At 34.3% G+C, this 13,370-nt stretch overlaps 2 protein-coding genes across 5 annotated transcripts in view; one reads left to right on the plus strand and one right to left on the minus strand.

The window, feature by feature from the left end:
• The window catches only part of LOC138694829 (probable cytochrome P450 6a13), a 36,832-nt gene extending 30,027 nt beyond the window's left edge, over positions 1 to 6,805 (plus strand). For both annotated transcript variants that reach the window (XM_069818938.1, XM_069818937.1), the window contains exons 4-5: positions 3,259 to 3,510; positions 5,025 to 6,805. In XM_069818938.1, the coding sequence (XP_069675039.1) occupies positions 3,259 to 3,510; positions 5,025 to 5,197 (425 nt within the window). In that variant the 3' untranslated portion in view covers positions 5,198 to 6,805. The remainder of the gene's footprint in view (positions 1 to 3,258; positions 3,511 to 5,024) is intronic.
• Positions 6,806 to 10,939: 4,134 nt separating this feature from the next.
• The window catches only part of Rtel1 (Regulator of telomere elongation helicase 1), a 35,404-nt gene continuing 32,973 nt past the window's right edge, over positions 10,940 to 13,370 (minus strand). For all 3 annotated transcript variants that reach the window (XM_069818939.1, XM_069818942.1, XM_069818940.1), the window contains exons 17-18: positions 11,662 to 11,809; positions 10,940 to 11,163 (exon numbers count right to left, since the gene is read on the minus strand). In XM_069818939.1, the coding sequence (XP_069675040.1) occupies positions 11,087 to 11,163; positions 11,662 to 11,809 (225 nt within the window). In that variant the 3' untranslated portion in view covers positions 10,940 to 11,086. The remainder of the gene's footprint in view (positions 11,164 to 11,661; positions 11,810 to 13,370) is intronic.

Below are 13,370 nucleotides of genomic sequence, written 5' to 3' on the forward strand. Positions count from 1 at the left end.
AAAAAAAGACAGTATTATGAATAACATACAGTTTTAGGATTTTATACTTAAATACAAGGATGCGAAAGGAAATCACACTTTAGAAGAACTAGCAACATTTGCATTCAGAGTTCTTTCACTCCCGTAGTTGAGAAAGTAATTTCCATCATGAACAGTGTTAGGACAAATGTAAGACATCGAATGGCATTGCAGATGAGTGACAATATTAGGTGTATGCATTCATCTCAGAGTACAAGCAAAAAGTTGCCACAACTTTCAACCATCGGGAGACATTCTCAAGTCATTTACCTAAAAAATGTACATTTGTTTACAAACTTACAGTTGTGCCACTAATTCCCATGCAGAAATGCCGAAGAAGGTTTCAATATAATTTCATCGAGGATGAGTACTTTTATAAAGAGGTTTACACAATATAATTGTTATAATCTTCCTTTAATTTTAGTTTATACAGTAGCGTACAAATTAATCCGAACAACATAATTACTTATGCAAAAACACTCAAACAGGATAAAAAAAGGATATAAGACATACCTCAGTAATCTATGTGGCCTCCCTTGTTCCTAATAACAGCTCTGAGACGACTTGGCATGGATTCCACTAATTTCCCACAAATATTCATTTCTTCATCGCGAAACCATACACCAATGAGGGCAGAAATCATCTTCTCCTTTGTAGAACAATCCATTTTTTGCATTCTTCTTTTGCAAATTGACAAGTTCCCAATGGAGTTGATGTCAGGTGAGTTGCCTGGCCAGGGGAGTACCTGAATATTCTTCTTGTTGAAGAATTCTGTAGTTTTTCGAGACGTATGGCATGGTGCCAGGTCTTGTTGGAACACACCTCTGCCATCCGGAAATGATTTTTGCAGCTGGGGTACGATTCTGGTTCCCAATAAGTGAATATATTTGTCAGAATTCATCATTCCCTTGATAGGTATTAATGCTCCAGGCCCTTCATGTGTAAAACAACCCCAAAACATTACTTTAGGGGGGTATTTGGGTGCTTGTTGGAGATGAGCTGCTGTCACTTTTTCGGATCCTTTCCATACATAAGAAACACGGTGGCCGAGGACCTCGAAATGAGACTCATCGGAAAAAAGTACATTCTTCCAGTCATTCACTGTCCAGTGTTGATGTAATTTTGCCCACATTAAGCGTTTTTTGCACATAACAGGGATTAGCAGTTGCTTCTTAATAGGCTTACGAGCCCTTCGTCCAGCTTCCAAAAGCCTACGCCGCACTGTTGTGACGTGAATATTCCCCCCAGTGGTAGCCATTAACTCGCGGGTTAAGTCGACAGCAGTTAGTCTAGGATTTAATTTACTTTTCCTGACAATTAAACGATCATCTGCAGGTGAAGTCTTCCTTTTCCGGCCACAGTTTCCTTTTTTCTGGGGTGTGATGGATCCAGTCTCCCTGTATCGTTTTATGATCGAATTAACAGTAGCCAAACTGATGTGACATTCTGCAGCAATTTGCCTCTGTGTCATAGAAGAATGCTCTGCTAATGTTATAATTTTAGACAGTTTTCGTGGAGTTGTATCCATTTGTGAAGACGACAGAATGTACACAGGATTGCAGTATTAAGTCTTCAACACAACTGAAATGCTTATAAGTACAAAACGACAGGCAAAATGTCACATATTATAAAAAAAATAATGACAGACCTTCAACAATGGAATTACACATACTACAGATGTCAATTAAAGCGGTATGAGCAGCTGTGAGGCCAACAATGACAGAAAATGTAAAAATATGTCGTGTTCGGATTAATTTGCACGCTACTGTAAATGGCTATTCTGTTACACAGTATATTTAATAACTTGAAAATTATCACTGTTGTGTTACACTAAATGTGTAACTCAAGATATTTAACTAGTCATGTAGCTTATTTATTTATTTTTTTAACATATGGAAGCTCAGAGATCGGTGACTTTGGGTTCAATAGGCGAGTTTATGTATCAACAATCTGGCCACCCTGATAGTTATCAAAACTAGACACCCTTGTTTTGGGTAAAGTAAATATTTTCAAAATTAAAAAATAACATATTGGTATTATAGTATATTATCTGAACACTAAAAAAAAATAAAATTTTAACTGACTGTTCACTCACACATTCAAATTATAGCGCTGCTGTTGAATAATATGCATGTCAAAGATGCTGTACAATATTTTTTACCTGTAACTTATATTTTATGGGAGTAGATATATTTTGGAAAAGTAATTTTTCTTTTCTAATTTTAATAACTCAAAAACTATTGAACTCATACTAATAAAACTTAGTGGCATTAATACTAATAACAAGACGTTGCTATATAAGAAAAATTAAATGGCGACTCCATTGGAAATCATGAAAATTTTCAAAAAACATTTTATTGGCTATTTCACGTCTTTAGAATGTATATTTTCAAACCCCAAATGGATTTAGTTTAATTCTAATTACAAATATGTTTATTTTTTTAAATTAAGGCTGTAAGGGGACGTGGCATTTAAAGAGGTGTCAAAATTATTTTTTCATCAAAGAATTCTTTTTTACAAATTTCTGATTATAAAGCTAGTATCCTTTCATTCTAAAGTTGGCTCCCTGAAGTTACTAGATGAATGTAGAGGAGAAGAATTTTAATAGGTGTGTGTTACATAACTATTCATTTTACTTTCAAATCCATCTGTAAGTTTATTTTTGTTGATTCAACACCAACTTTTTTAAGCCAAATATTAATCTATGTGGATGAAATTTTTATTGCAAGTATTTATGAGGTAGCTGCATGTTTCTATGCATTTATTTTGTGAGAAATGCTGCTAGTTTATTTTATTAATTTTTTTTCATGAATTACAGGAAAAAATAATTTTTTTAAATTTCAAAAAAAATTTTCAAAGTTAATAAACGAGATATTTCATGAAATGAATGCAATATAAACGTTTCCCTTAAAAAAAGAAAAAAAAATGAGATCTTCTACTACCGTAAAAACTTGGGTCTGAAAATATTTCCAAAAAAATCAAAAGCCAAAAAGATTTGAGAGTTCAAAATTTGGATTTTGTTAGTTCTTTACATAGTAAAACATTCTCTCAAAATTTGATTAAAATAAATTATTAGGAAAAAAGTTGACATTTTTAGTGGAGTGTCCCTTAAGTATCTGTTTAAAAAAATGTAGGCAATAGAAATTTCTCCCATTTCATCCCTTAAAAACAACAATATATAATTAGTTTATTAACAGTTTCTTGATACTGGATGTGTGAGCACATTTCTCTGTTTTGCAGAATCTCTACGCAAGTATCCACCAGCAACTAACATAACAAGAATGTGCACTGAGGACTATATCCTGCCTGGAACAAATTCAGCATTAGAAAAAGGAACTTCAGTTATTATACCAATCTTGGGTCTGCATCGGGACCCTCAGTACTTTCCTGAACCAGAGAAGTTTAACCCTGAACGATTCAGTCAGGAAGCCAAAAAACGAATACCAAGTTTCGTTTATATGCCCTTTGGAGAAGGACCAAGGAGTTGTATTGGTAAGGAACAGAGTCTATAGAATGTATCTCCTCTCCTTCTCTATCACCTCCCCTTCTTTCGACAGGTTCCATTCCATTCCATCCACATTTTCGAGGTAACGGAAAAATGCATATTTCATTGTGATTTAGATTCATTATAATTACTTCTGAAGTGGTGATTAATTTTATCTCAAAGTGGAGAAATTCCCTCCTATTGAATTGATTTAGTTTTTGTATACAAGATATTAATACGAAAAAAATTAACTTATATATTTTATTTGCTTATGTGGAATGTATAAAATTTTGAAACAAAACGAGACTGGAAATACAGACTTGTGAAAGAATTATCGTATTTTCTGGTGTATAAGACATATTTTTGCTTTGAAAATGAGTCTAAAAAACAGAGCATGTCTTACATATCGATACTGAGTTTGTGAATTGGTCAAAACTTCATGGGATGCTATGGAAAACTGAGACAATGGTTACCCTAAATCATTTATGAAGGATGGCATTAGTAATGCAATGGATAGTACAGAGGACAATTTTTTGTATGAGAACTCAGATTCTGATTTCGAAGAAGTTTCAAGTGACTTCATTTAACTCAGATGAATTTCTGGATTTTGCCAAAGAAGATCAAAGTTTCCCTTTCAGAAAGTACCAATGGAAGACTGCCATATTTGCGGTATATGAGACGCAGTAGCGTATAGGATGCACCCCTTTTTCGTACACATTTTTGAGAGGAAAAAATTCGTAACTGAACATTATATTGAACTTACAATATTTCAAATATAACGTAATATATAGGTCAGCGAATCTGGCTTCCAGGTTTAGCTTCCTGTAAACTTTTTTTAAAGCTGTTGAATAATATTAGTGGTGAAAAATTGTTCCGAGACCAAGTATCGAACCCTTGGCTAAATGTGCCAACGCTTTACCACTGAGATATCCAGGAACAATACAAGACCAAGGGCCAATTATTCTTCCCTTTATGTCCAGATACCTCAAGTGGGTTGACAAACGTCAATGATCCAACAAGAGTGCACACTACTGTCTTTAAATTATGGTTTCACATTAACGAACAGGGGTGTATATTATGTGAATCTGGCTTCCAGGTTTAGCTTCATGTAAAACTGATTTGAATAATATTAAAGGCAAAAATTGTTCCGGGGCCAGATATCGAACCTGCGACCTGTGGCTAAGTGCACCAATGCTCTCCACTGAGCTATATGTAGGGTCTACTTTCATTAGATACCTAATATAACTAGGAAAAATCTAAGGGCCTAGTTCACTTTATAACAATTCAGATAGACAACTTTCTGAGGCTAAATTAACAGTTTCTAACAATTCAATCTTTAATTTCTCTATAAAATCTGGTGTATTTATCTTATGGAAATAGCCACTCATTTCTCCAAGAAAAACAAAAACATAATGTTATTACGTTGTGTAAAAAAGCTTCAATATCTCAATGTATAAACTGTCCACTTTCAAAAGGCCATGCAACAATTACATACATTTAACTCTTTTTTTCTTTTTTTCAGCAACAAGATTTGCCATTATGGAAATGAAACTCGCGGTGTGTGTATTGCTGAAGAACTACGAATTTCAAGCATGCTCGCAAACCATACATCCTTTGGTCTTCGATCCTAGGGCCTTTGCATTACGTAGTGCTAATGATATGTGGGTACGAGTCATTAAGAGGTCTGGAAAATAAAAATCACAATATCAAAAGGCCACAATACATGCTAAGCTGTCAAAAGCAGACATATCAGTCAACAAGAGGTTTGGGAACCATCATTATCTATGAAACAGTTGTTAAACATTATCTTCCTCCCTATATTGTATGGTTTTGTATTCAATACATAAATGTACTGTAATGTAATGTAATCAAGAACTGGCTTTCTGAAAAAATATATATAATTTGAACTGGTAATGGAAATTTCGGGAAAACGGCTGAATGGATTTTAATAAATGACCCGTCATTCTGAAGCTTGACATCTGCGGTGTGTAATTTTCTGAGTACAGCTGTGTATTGGATATTAAAATCTACAAAACTTGAGGTGGTTTGATGACATTATGAACGCGCTTCCGTATAGGGACAGCGGCAAATTCGGATTATGGTACTTTGTACTGATTTAATAGTTACTTAATATTGATATGATTATTTTTCATTAATTTTACATATTAATGCTATTTGATGATATGAAAGTGAAACGTTTTGGGGTTATGTAAGCAGATGTAGAGAATATCTTAAATTAGATCTTCATATCTATAATTTACTGAGTGGCGGCTATATATATGTACTGTTTATAAAACTACAAAACGTAAGTAAGATAATAATATTGTTATTAAAAATCAAATATTTTTATAGTTATTAATCAAGTGGGGTTGGGTCTTTTTCATATACTTAATGGCAGTGTGGTGTAGATATTGATATGCATTATTCTCTTCAGTATTGGCTCGAGAGAGAGCAAAAATTACAGTTCCTAAGGAAAGACCAAAAGGTATTAGTTACTGATAAAATAAGAAGCCTACAAAATTATGAAGTCTCCCGATCATTTCAGGAAGATCTCTTAGCAGGATAAAATGATTTTACCCTCTACATTTCAAGCTCTACATGCAGCAGCTATGCCAAGATGCTATGTCTATTGTTCGAAAACATAGCAAACCTGACTTCTTTTAACTTTCACCTAGAATACACAATGACGTGAAATAGCTATTGCTTTTACTCCCACATGAAAAACCCACTGATCGTCCTGACATTGTTACTTGCGTTTCGCGTTGAAACTCAAAAACTGAAGGTGAATAGGTTCAAGAAAAAGTACTTGGCATTAAAAAACCATTCAGAGGGAGTATGTTTCATTATTACGAAACCAAATAACTTTCAAAATGTCTGGTATTCTTCATTGAAAATAAATCTGAAAAATTTTTATTTGAACATCTGATGAACTTAGTTTGCAGCATTTGCTGCACAAGCCACTAGTTTTTATAATAAACTCAATATTTTAAAAATAAAAAAATTTTGAAATTATGTACATGGTATGGTATTTACACAGGAGTTCAATTAATGACTTCGACCCTAGGGATCATTTGTGCTGGTCCTTGCTTTAACCTCCCACTGTTCCTGATTCTTTATAGGAGGATATAATGTCCTTTAAGGGAGATTTGTGAAAGACCGCTTAATTTTGGAACGTGATTTCCAGTGGCGTAGCATGAAATTTTGAGCAGGGGAAGCTAACTCAAGTTGTCTTTCATGTACATATGAGAAAAGTATTACAAAAATATATTCTTAACCCGTAATTGGTGAGGTGGTGGCTGTGAGTACCCCAGCCATTGTAAGAAAAGAAACCTGCGCCAGGTGGATATGCGGAGATATATATTTTTTTCATTGCTTATTATGCTGCCTGCTTCCCTAATTTTGAAGATAACCTAGATAAAACTAATAAAAGTACTTGATTATATAAATTAAAAACTCTGAGTGCTACGATACAAGTTTCTAAGTTGGGGTAAGTGCAATCCCCACCTCACCAGTTACATGACTAGAAAAATACCTCACTGCTTACAGGTTAAAATAAATAATAGTCAATGTCAAGTCAGTAGTCCGAAGATTGGTTGGAATCTCTAACACCAATAAGGTATGACCTCAAATGGTACGTAGTAAAATATGATTCATGGTTTACACATATCTCTAACAAACAGACACATATAGTATAACATTAGCTCACTCCCTGTCATACTTAGAGAAATCACAATATTAACGATTAATAGATACAGTATTAGTATCATTACGTAAGTATGAGTCTGTGTTTTGGTTGTGTCTTTCATTGACAGCAAGGGAGTCGGTCATTTGTTTTCTAAATCACACTTTTGTTCGTAAGTCAGTCTTGATAATAGAATTGTCCTAAAAAATTCAAGTAAATTGGTGTCAGGAACTGTTATTTCACTGATTATTTATTATATCAGCCACAATATTATTTTTATGTGTTATTTTACTAAAGACGTAGAAAATTTAAGTTTATTTTAATGAAATTTATTGATCACGTTTTATTTTCAATTCTGGTGGGATTATTATTGCTTAGGCCTACTTTTTTTTTTTCAAAGGATATGTTTTTAATTATAGCTGTTAATTTTGTTGTTATTTTTATTTGTTGCTTTACTAGAGACGTAGAAAAAGTCTGTTACAATAAAATTTATTGATCACATTTTATTTCCAATTCTGGTGTGATTATTATTGCTTAACCTCATCCCATTTCGTTAACTGCGTAAGCCTACACTACAAGTACCAGTACACGTAAGTTACTCCATTAATTCATATTTCCATTATTATTATTGTTGTAAAGGAAAATGTAAATTAATATTTATTGGTTTCATAGTTAATTATTGCTATAATCTTGAATGAGTGAAGCCATTATAGTAAATTTCAGTTCGTTTTGCACAAACAAAAATTATATTAATTTATTTCTTGCAGGTATCTTCAAGTTTATGGTGGAATTTAATATACTTCATTAAAATAATAAATTAACTTTATGCATTTAATATTTCAATAATGGAAGGAAGGTGCTAATTTTTCCAAAAGAACACGACAACGAAAGTGTAACATATTTTGTCGTCTGCTAGGAGAGAGATCTGCGATGATGAGGCGATAGTAGCGATCCTAGTGGTGGGCAACTACCCATGTTTGCATTTTTACTACATATTGAGCTTCGCGACTGTATATAGTAGACTGTGGTTCTACCAACCAGGACAATTGTCTTTTACCTAGCTTGAGCAGTTCTGTGATATGCTCTTTTTAGGCCCTGCCAGTAGTATTTTTGAATGCTTGCATCCATCAATGAACTGCCAGTCCCCAACAGTCGGTCTTATAGGAGCATAAGAGATGCCTACAGCAGGCTTGGGTCCTATTCATGGATTTTCAGAACCTTCTTCGGCCAATTGATCGGCTATTTCATTGCCCTGAACACTACTGTGTTCTGGCATCCACATCAATTCAACAGAATTGTTTCACAATCGTGTACATACAGTAGGGGAAGGTGGTCCACCTTGAGACAGGATAATTTACTAAATTTTTTTACTTTAATCTTTGCAATGAATACTGACATTTATTTGTGAACATGTTTGATCATTATTACATTTTATAATTAATCTTAAAAATCTGTGCTAATAATAATGATTTTCAGATTACAAACTGAATTGTACAAAGTGGCAAAATGTCTCACAGGGACCATAGTGGACCTTGAGAATGTGACAGTTCCTCAATGAAACACTTTATTTTCTGATCGATTAATATAATTATGATATCAAGGAAGTGACATATATGACTTCTACAAACATCAGATGAACAGATATAGGCTATGTAGCCAGGCTATGTGTCAGGGAGTCAGCAAACTCGAGACCAAACGACAAGTATCTTTGCTGCCTTTCTGTCTGACCACAGGTTGGTGGCTTTGGCGAAATCATTGTAATTTCAGTTTTATTAACCAATGCTTCATATGGCACTTCTGGAAAAATGAAACTGTTCCCTATTTTAGCACTTCTCCTTGGAAATGAAAAACTGTAATTCTTAGTGCTACGAGAAAGCACTTTTCCAACATAAAATACATTTTTCTCTTTAACTTGAAATTTTACAAGAACAAATTCATTCATATCTGCTTCCTGGGTTGTTGGTCCACTGGTGACAGAGAATATTCAACTTCGAAGTCACCCCTAGAAGAAGAATGGTCAGAATTTGCTACAACTATCTCTTCAGGGGAATCGGATATCTTTTGTGTAACTTTTTTTTCTTCATCATTACATTCTTCTTTTTCTGTTTTAATTCTTTCTCTGTATATCTCCTTTTCAGTTCTTGTTTTTCAGGGAAGTCTTCTTAATATAGCGTGCCAGTGCCTGGAATGACAATCACATCTAATTGCTGCCTATGAATGCTGATGTTATCTTCTAGAACAAGTTTTACAGGATATTTCATACTTTCAGCTGTGAACAACGCTTCATTTGCTTTCCTTTTACGATTTCTAGCCATTTCTGAAACATGACATATGTAATTATACATAGTTTTATCGTAACGTGGTCCACAATGAGACAGCAGTTGTTTAGTAGTGTCTCACTCTGTCCCACATTATAGGGCAGACCAGCTAACTTGATACCCTAAGGGTGAAACCTAACAATTTTTCCCCCATTACTACATATGCTAGTGGATTATGGTGATTTTCTAGTTTGAAGGTTGAATTTTCTTTTTCCAACTTCGTGTCGAATTTCGGTACTGACAAAATACAACTGGTAGTGTCTTTGTAACTGTTGTGTTGGTATAACATTCGGTACTGGCGGTCTTGAAAACTAAATAAAACTAGGTTTGAGAGTCGGTTACTGGAAGATAGTGAAATTCGAACTTATTAATAATGAATTAATATTAGTATTAATATTAATACATAATAGTTATTTTATGTGCTGCATTGTGGTTATAATTCAAAAATAGTCAGATAAGTACGAATGGGTGTGATGTTTTCCTTTTACGATTTCTAGCCATTTCTGAAACATGACATATGTAATTATACATAGTTTTATCGTAACAAGGTCCACAATGAGACAGCAATTGTTTAGTGGTGTCTCACTCTGTCCCACATTACATCTCACAATGTAACAGCATGGTAAACTTCCTAAGACAAGTTTGGTGCTTTTAATTACGGTAATTTGTAGTAAATAAATATGTACTTGACCTGCAATAAATCATATTTTTCTCACCTGATTGCACAGACAACTAGACACTTCAATTGCTGAGGTAAAAAATTGACATACTGAAAAATGGAGAAATGTTTACTAAGACGAGAGGTCCAAAACTGAAAGTTACCCAGCAATTCTGCTTCAGGTGGTTGAGGGAAAACCTCAGAAAAAACCCCAAACAGGTAACTTGTCCTGACCAGGATTTGAACCTGGGCCCGCTCGTTTCATGGTCGAGAAGGCTAATCATTATTACACAGCAGTGGACGTCATAATCACTTAATATTAACCCCAAAATCTAATCTTCCACTGACAACTTTGAAGGGGTCCACGAAAATACTGATCTATGGAAAGGGGTCCGCAGTGCTAGAAGTTTGAGAACCACTGTTCTAAGGTATTAGGTCAACTGCGGGCAATTTTTAATGCCTTTTGCACAAGTATAAGAATAATGTCAGCACAAGATAAAGTAGCTACACAACATCTTGAAAATACATGTGGCATTAGTCAATAATGAAATCCTCTATATGAAATATGATGGATGAAAAGTGTGTGAACAGGATGTATCTTAATAATGTGTTTCGTACCAGTACTACAAGATTCTTGCAACTACAAATGTTAAAATATTTTAACAGACACCAAAGTAAATAATTATAAACGACATTTTCCTTCAACAAATTTATTTCCTATTCTTCTTCTTCTTCCATGAAACATTATAAAATTACAAAAAGGTCACTCTAGTGCTATGATAGTGTGTATTAATATAAAATTACCCCATGGGATCACATCGAAATACTGTATATTACTTAACTCTGTTTCGTATATCTAATGAAATTTCATTTACAGGTATTATAAAAATAGTATAAGTTCATATTAAAATTTCCTAATACAAGACCTATTGTTCAGGAAACTTGGAAGAACAATACTCAGCAAACTTCTGTTTATGAACTTTCTGTATGAACCGTCCATAACCTGAAACAGTACAATATGTAAAGTCAAATATTTTCCAAATGTATTTACTTATACAGGTACTAATCATTTTCTAATAAAATTAATCACACAGGAGAGAATAGAATAGAATGGATGTGGGGATAGGGGAGGGTTTGGAAGAGGGCATGGGAGGGGAGGGGAGAGTGGAGAGGAGAGGAAAGGGGAGAAAGATGAGGGGAGCAGGGAGAAGCGAGAGAAGGAAGGGAAGAGGGGAAAGGGAAGAGGAGGCGAGATGGGAAGAGAAGAAAGGTGGGAAAGGAAGGGGAACAGAGAGGAGAGGAGAGGAGAGGAGAGGAGAGGAGAGAGGGAAGAGGGGAGGAAAGGAGAGAGGGAAGAGGGAGGAAAGGAGAGAGGGAAGAGGGAGGAAAGGAGATAGGGAAGAGGAGAGGAGAGAGTGTATAGGGGAGAGGAAAAGAGAGGAGTTAATATCTCAAATCTTAAGACAAGATAATAAAAATGTTATAGACTTTTTCCTCTTACCTCTGAAAAGGTGCTCAAAGTTTCTGTCATTTCCTATCATAACATCCCACAGTGACGTCATTAATTGGTCGAAATCTTTAGTTTTATCATATGTATGAGTGAGCTTTGTAAATTTTTGATATGATTCTGGATCTAGCGACCTCTTCACCTGTCAAGTCATATCATGTATGAGTAACAAATTACCACTATTACCATTTTATTTGTAAATATATTAGGTTGTGTCAAAAGTTTTTTTCCTATAAATGTTCTTTTGTCAATTTATACAGATCTAATCACTGTTGTTTAGACACAATCCCAAATTGGTGAGGTGGCGATATACTGTGGTCTTAGAAACACCAATGACAATTCTCTGCAATTGGCTGCTATTTCAATTTGGCAGATACAGCCTCATTCTCTAGAACAGATGGTCTTCCTGAACGAGATTTACTTTCAAGGTTTAAGTCTCCATCAATGAATCACTTAAACAAATTTTATACTGTCTACTGACCACCCCTTCACCTTACACTTCACACATTCTTGCAGTCACTGAATTTGCACTCATGCCTTTTTTTTCAAAAGAAATGCAGACTCACTCGAAATGCGACTGTGTTATTGCACATTTCCAATGAGAATCTGAAGACAATACAGTAGACACTGTAAACAGTAAAATAGTACATTATGCAACGAGCCTATAATGATAGTAATTAAGATGCGAGGATGTTTATAAAAACAAGCACAAGCGAGTTTCATAATTTTCATATGAGCATCTTAATTACCATTACAGGCAAGTTTCCTACGACTTTTTATGCTCGACCATATTTCTAATTTGAAATTTGAAAGTATTCATGTTATGGTTATGTGACTGGGGAGCGAACTGACCTTGTGCAATCTCGTAAATTGTGAGATGTGCGCAGACGCGAATGTATTGATTTTTTCCGGGCAACGAATGTCGACGACCATGATATAATCTAGTAAGATAAACGTTAAACTTGATATAACCTTGAAATTGAATTCGACATTGAAAAACGAGATGACAAATTGAATTTATTTGAATATTATTTACAATTAACGCTAATTATTATAGTAACAGAACATAACCTTCTGCGACAGTATTGGATTTCCAGCCCGCATGACGGTTTGCTAGTTGTCTTTCGATTGCATATCCGAGAATAATCGAAAACCTGAACTTTAATGAATAGGTGTACTTTAATGACATGCATTAAAGGACTGCTACTAGGTGTATAATTACTACATTTCGGCATGATCGAGCATAAAGATAATTATACAGTTCAGTGCTTCTTGAAATGTGTTTCAAAACAACATCAACAACAGTTACAAGCAAGTCATTTGTTGTCTGATTACTCACAGACAAATGAGAAGAGTATTTATAGGAAAACTTCTGAGGTAACCTAATAAATTAAATATGTTTCATTAAGAAAAGAAAACAGTACAAAGAATAAGAATTACACACATAGATGTATGGAAACTTGAATAATACCTATATTTAACCACTTGATTATATATAAAAAAAATTGGCACATTTCTCCATGGCCTCTGCATGTTGCTTACTACTCTGTTAAATATAATGATTTCACTTGGTTCTGCTATATCAGACTCTCTGTACAGATCCACAAAGCAGTACCTGTATATATCACTGAGTAGTGTTGCCTTATGGGATGCAGACATATTAAGGTGGCAAACGTAACACTAATTTTATCCATACTTCCTTG

This window comes from Periplaneta americana, chromosome 2 (assembly GCF_040183065.1).
Source record: "Periplaneta americana isolate PAMFEO1 chromosome 2, P.americana_PAMFEO1_priV1, whole genome shotgun sequence".
Lineage (NCBI taxonomy): Eukaryota > Metazoa > Arthropoda > Insecta > Blattodea > Blattidae > Periplaneta > Periplaneta americana.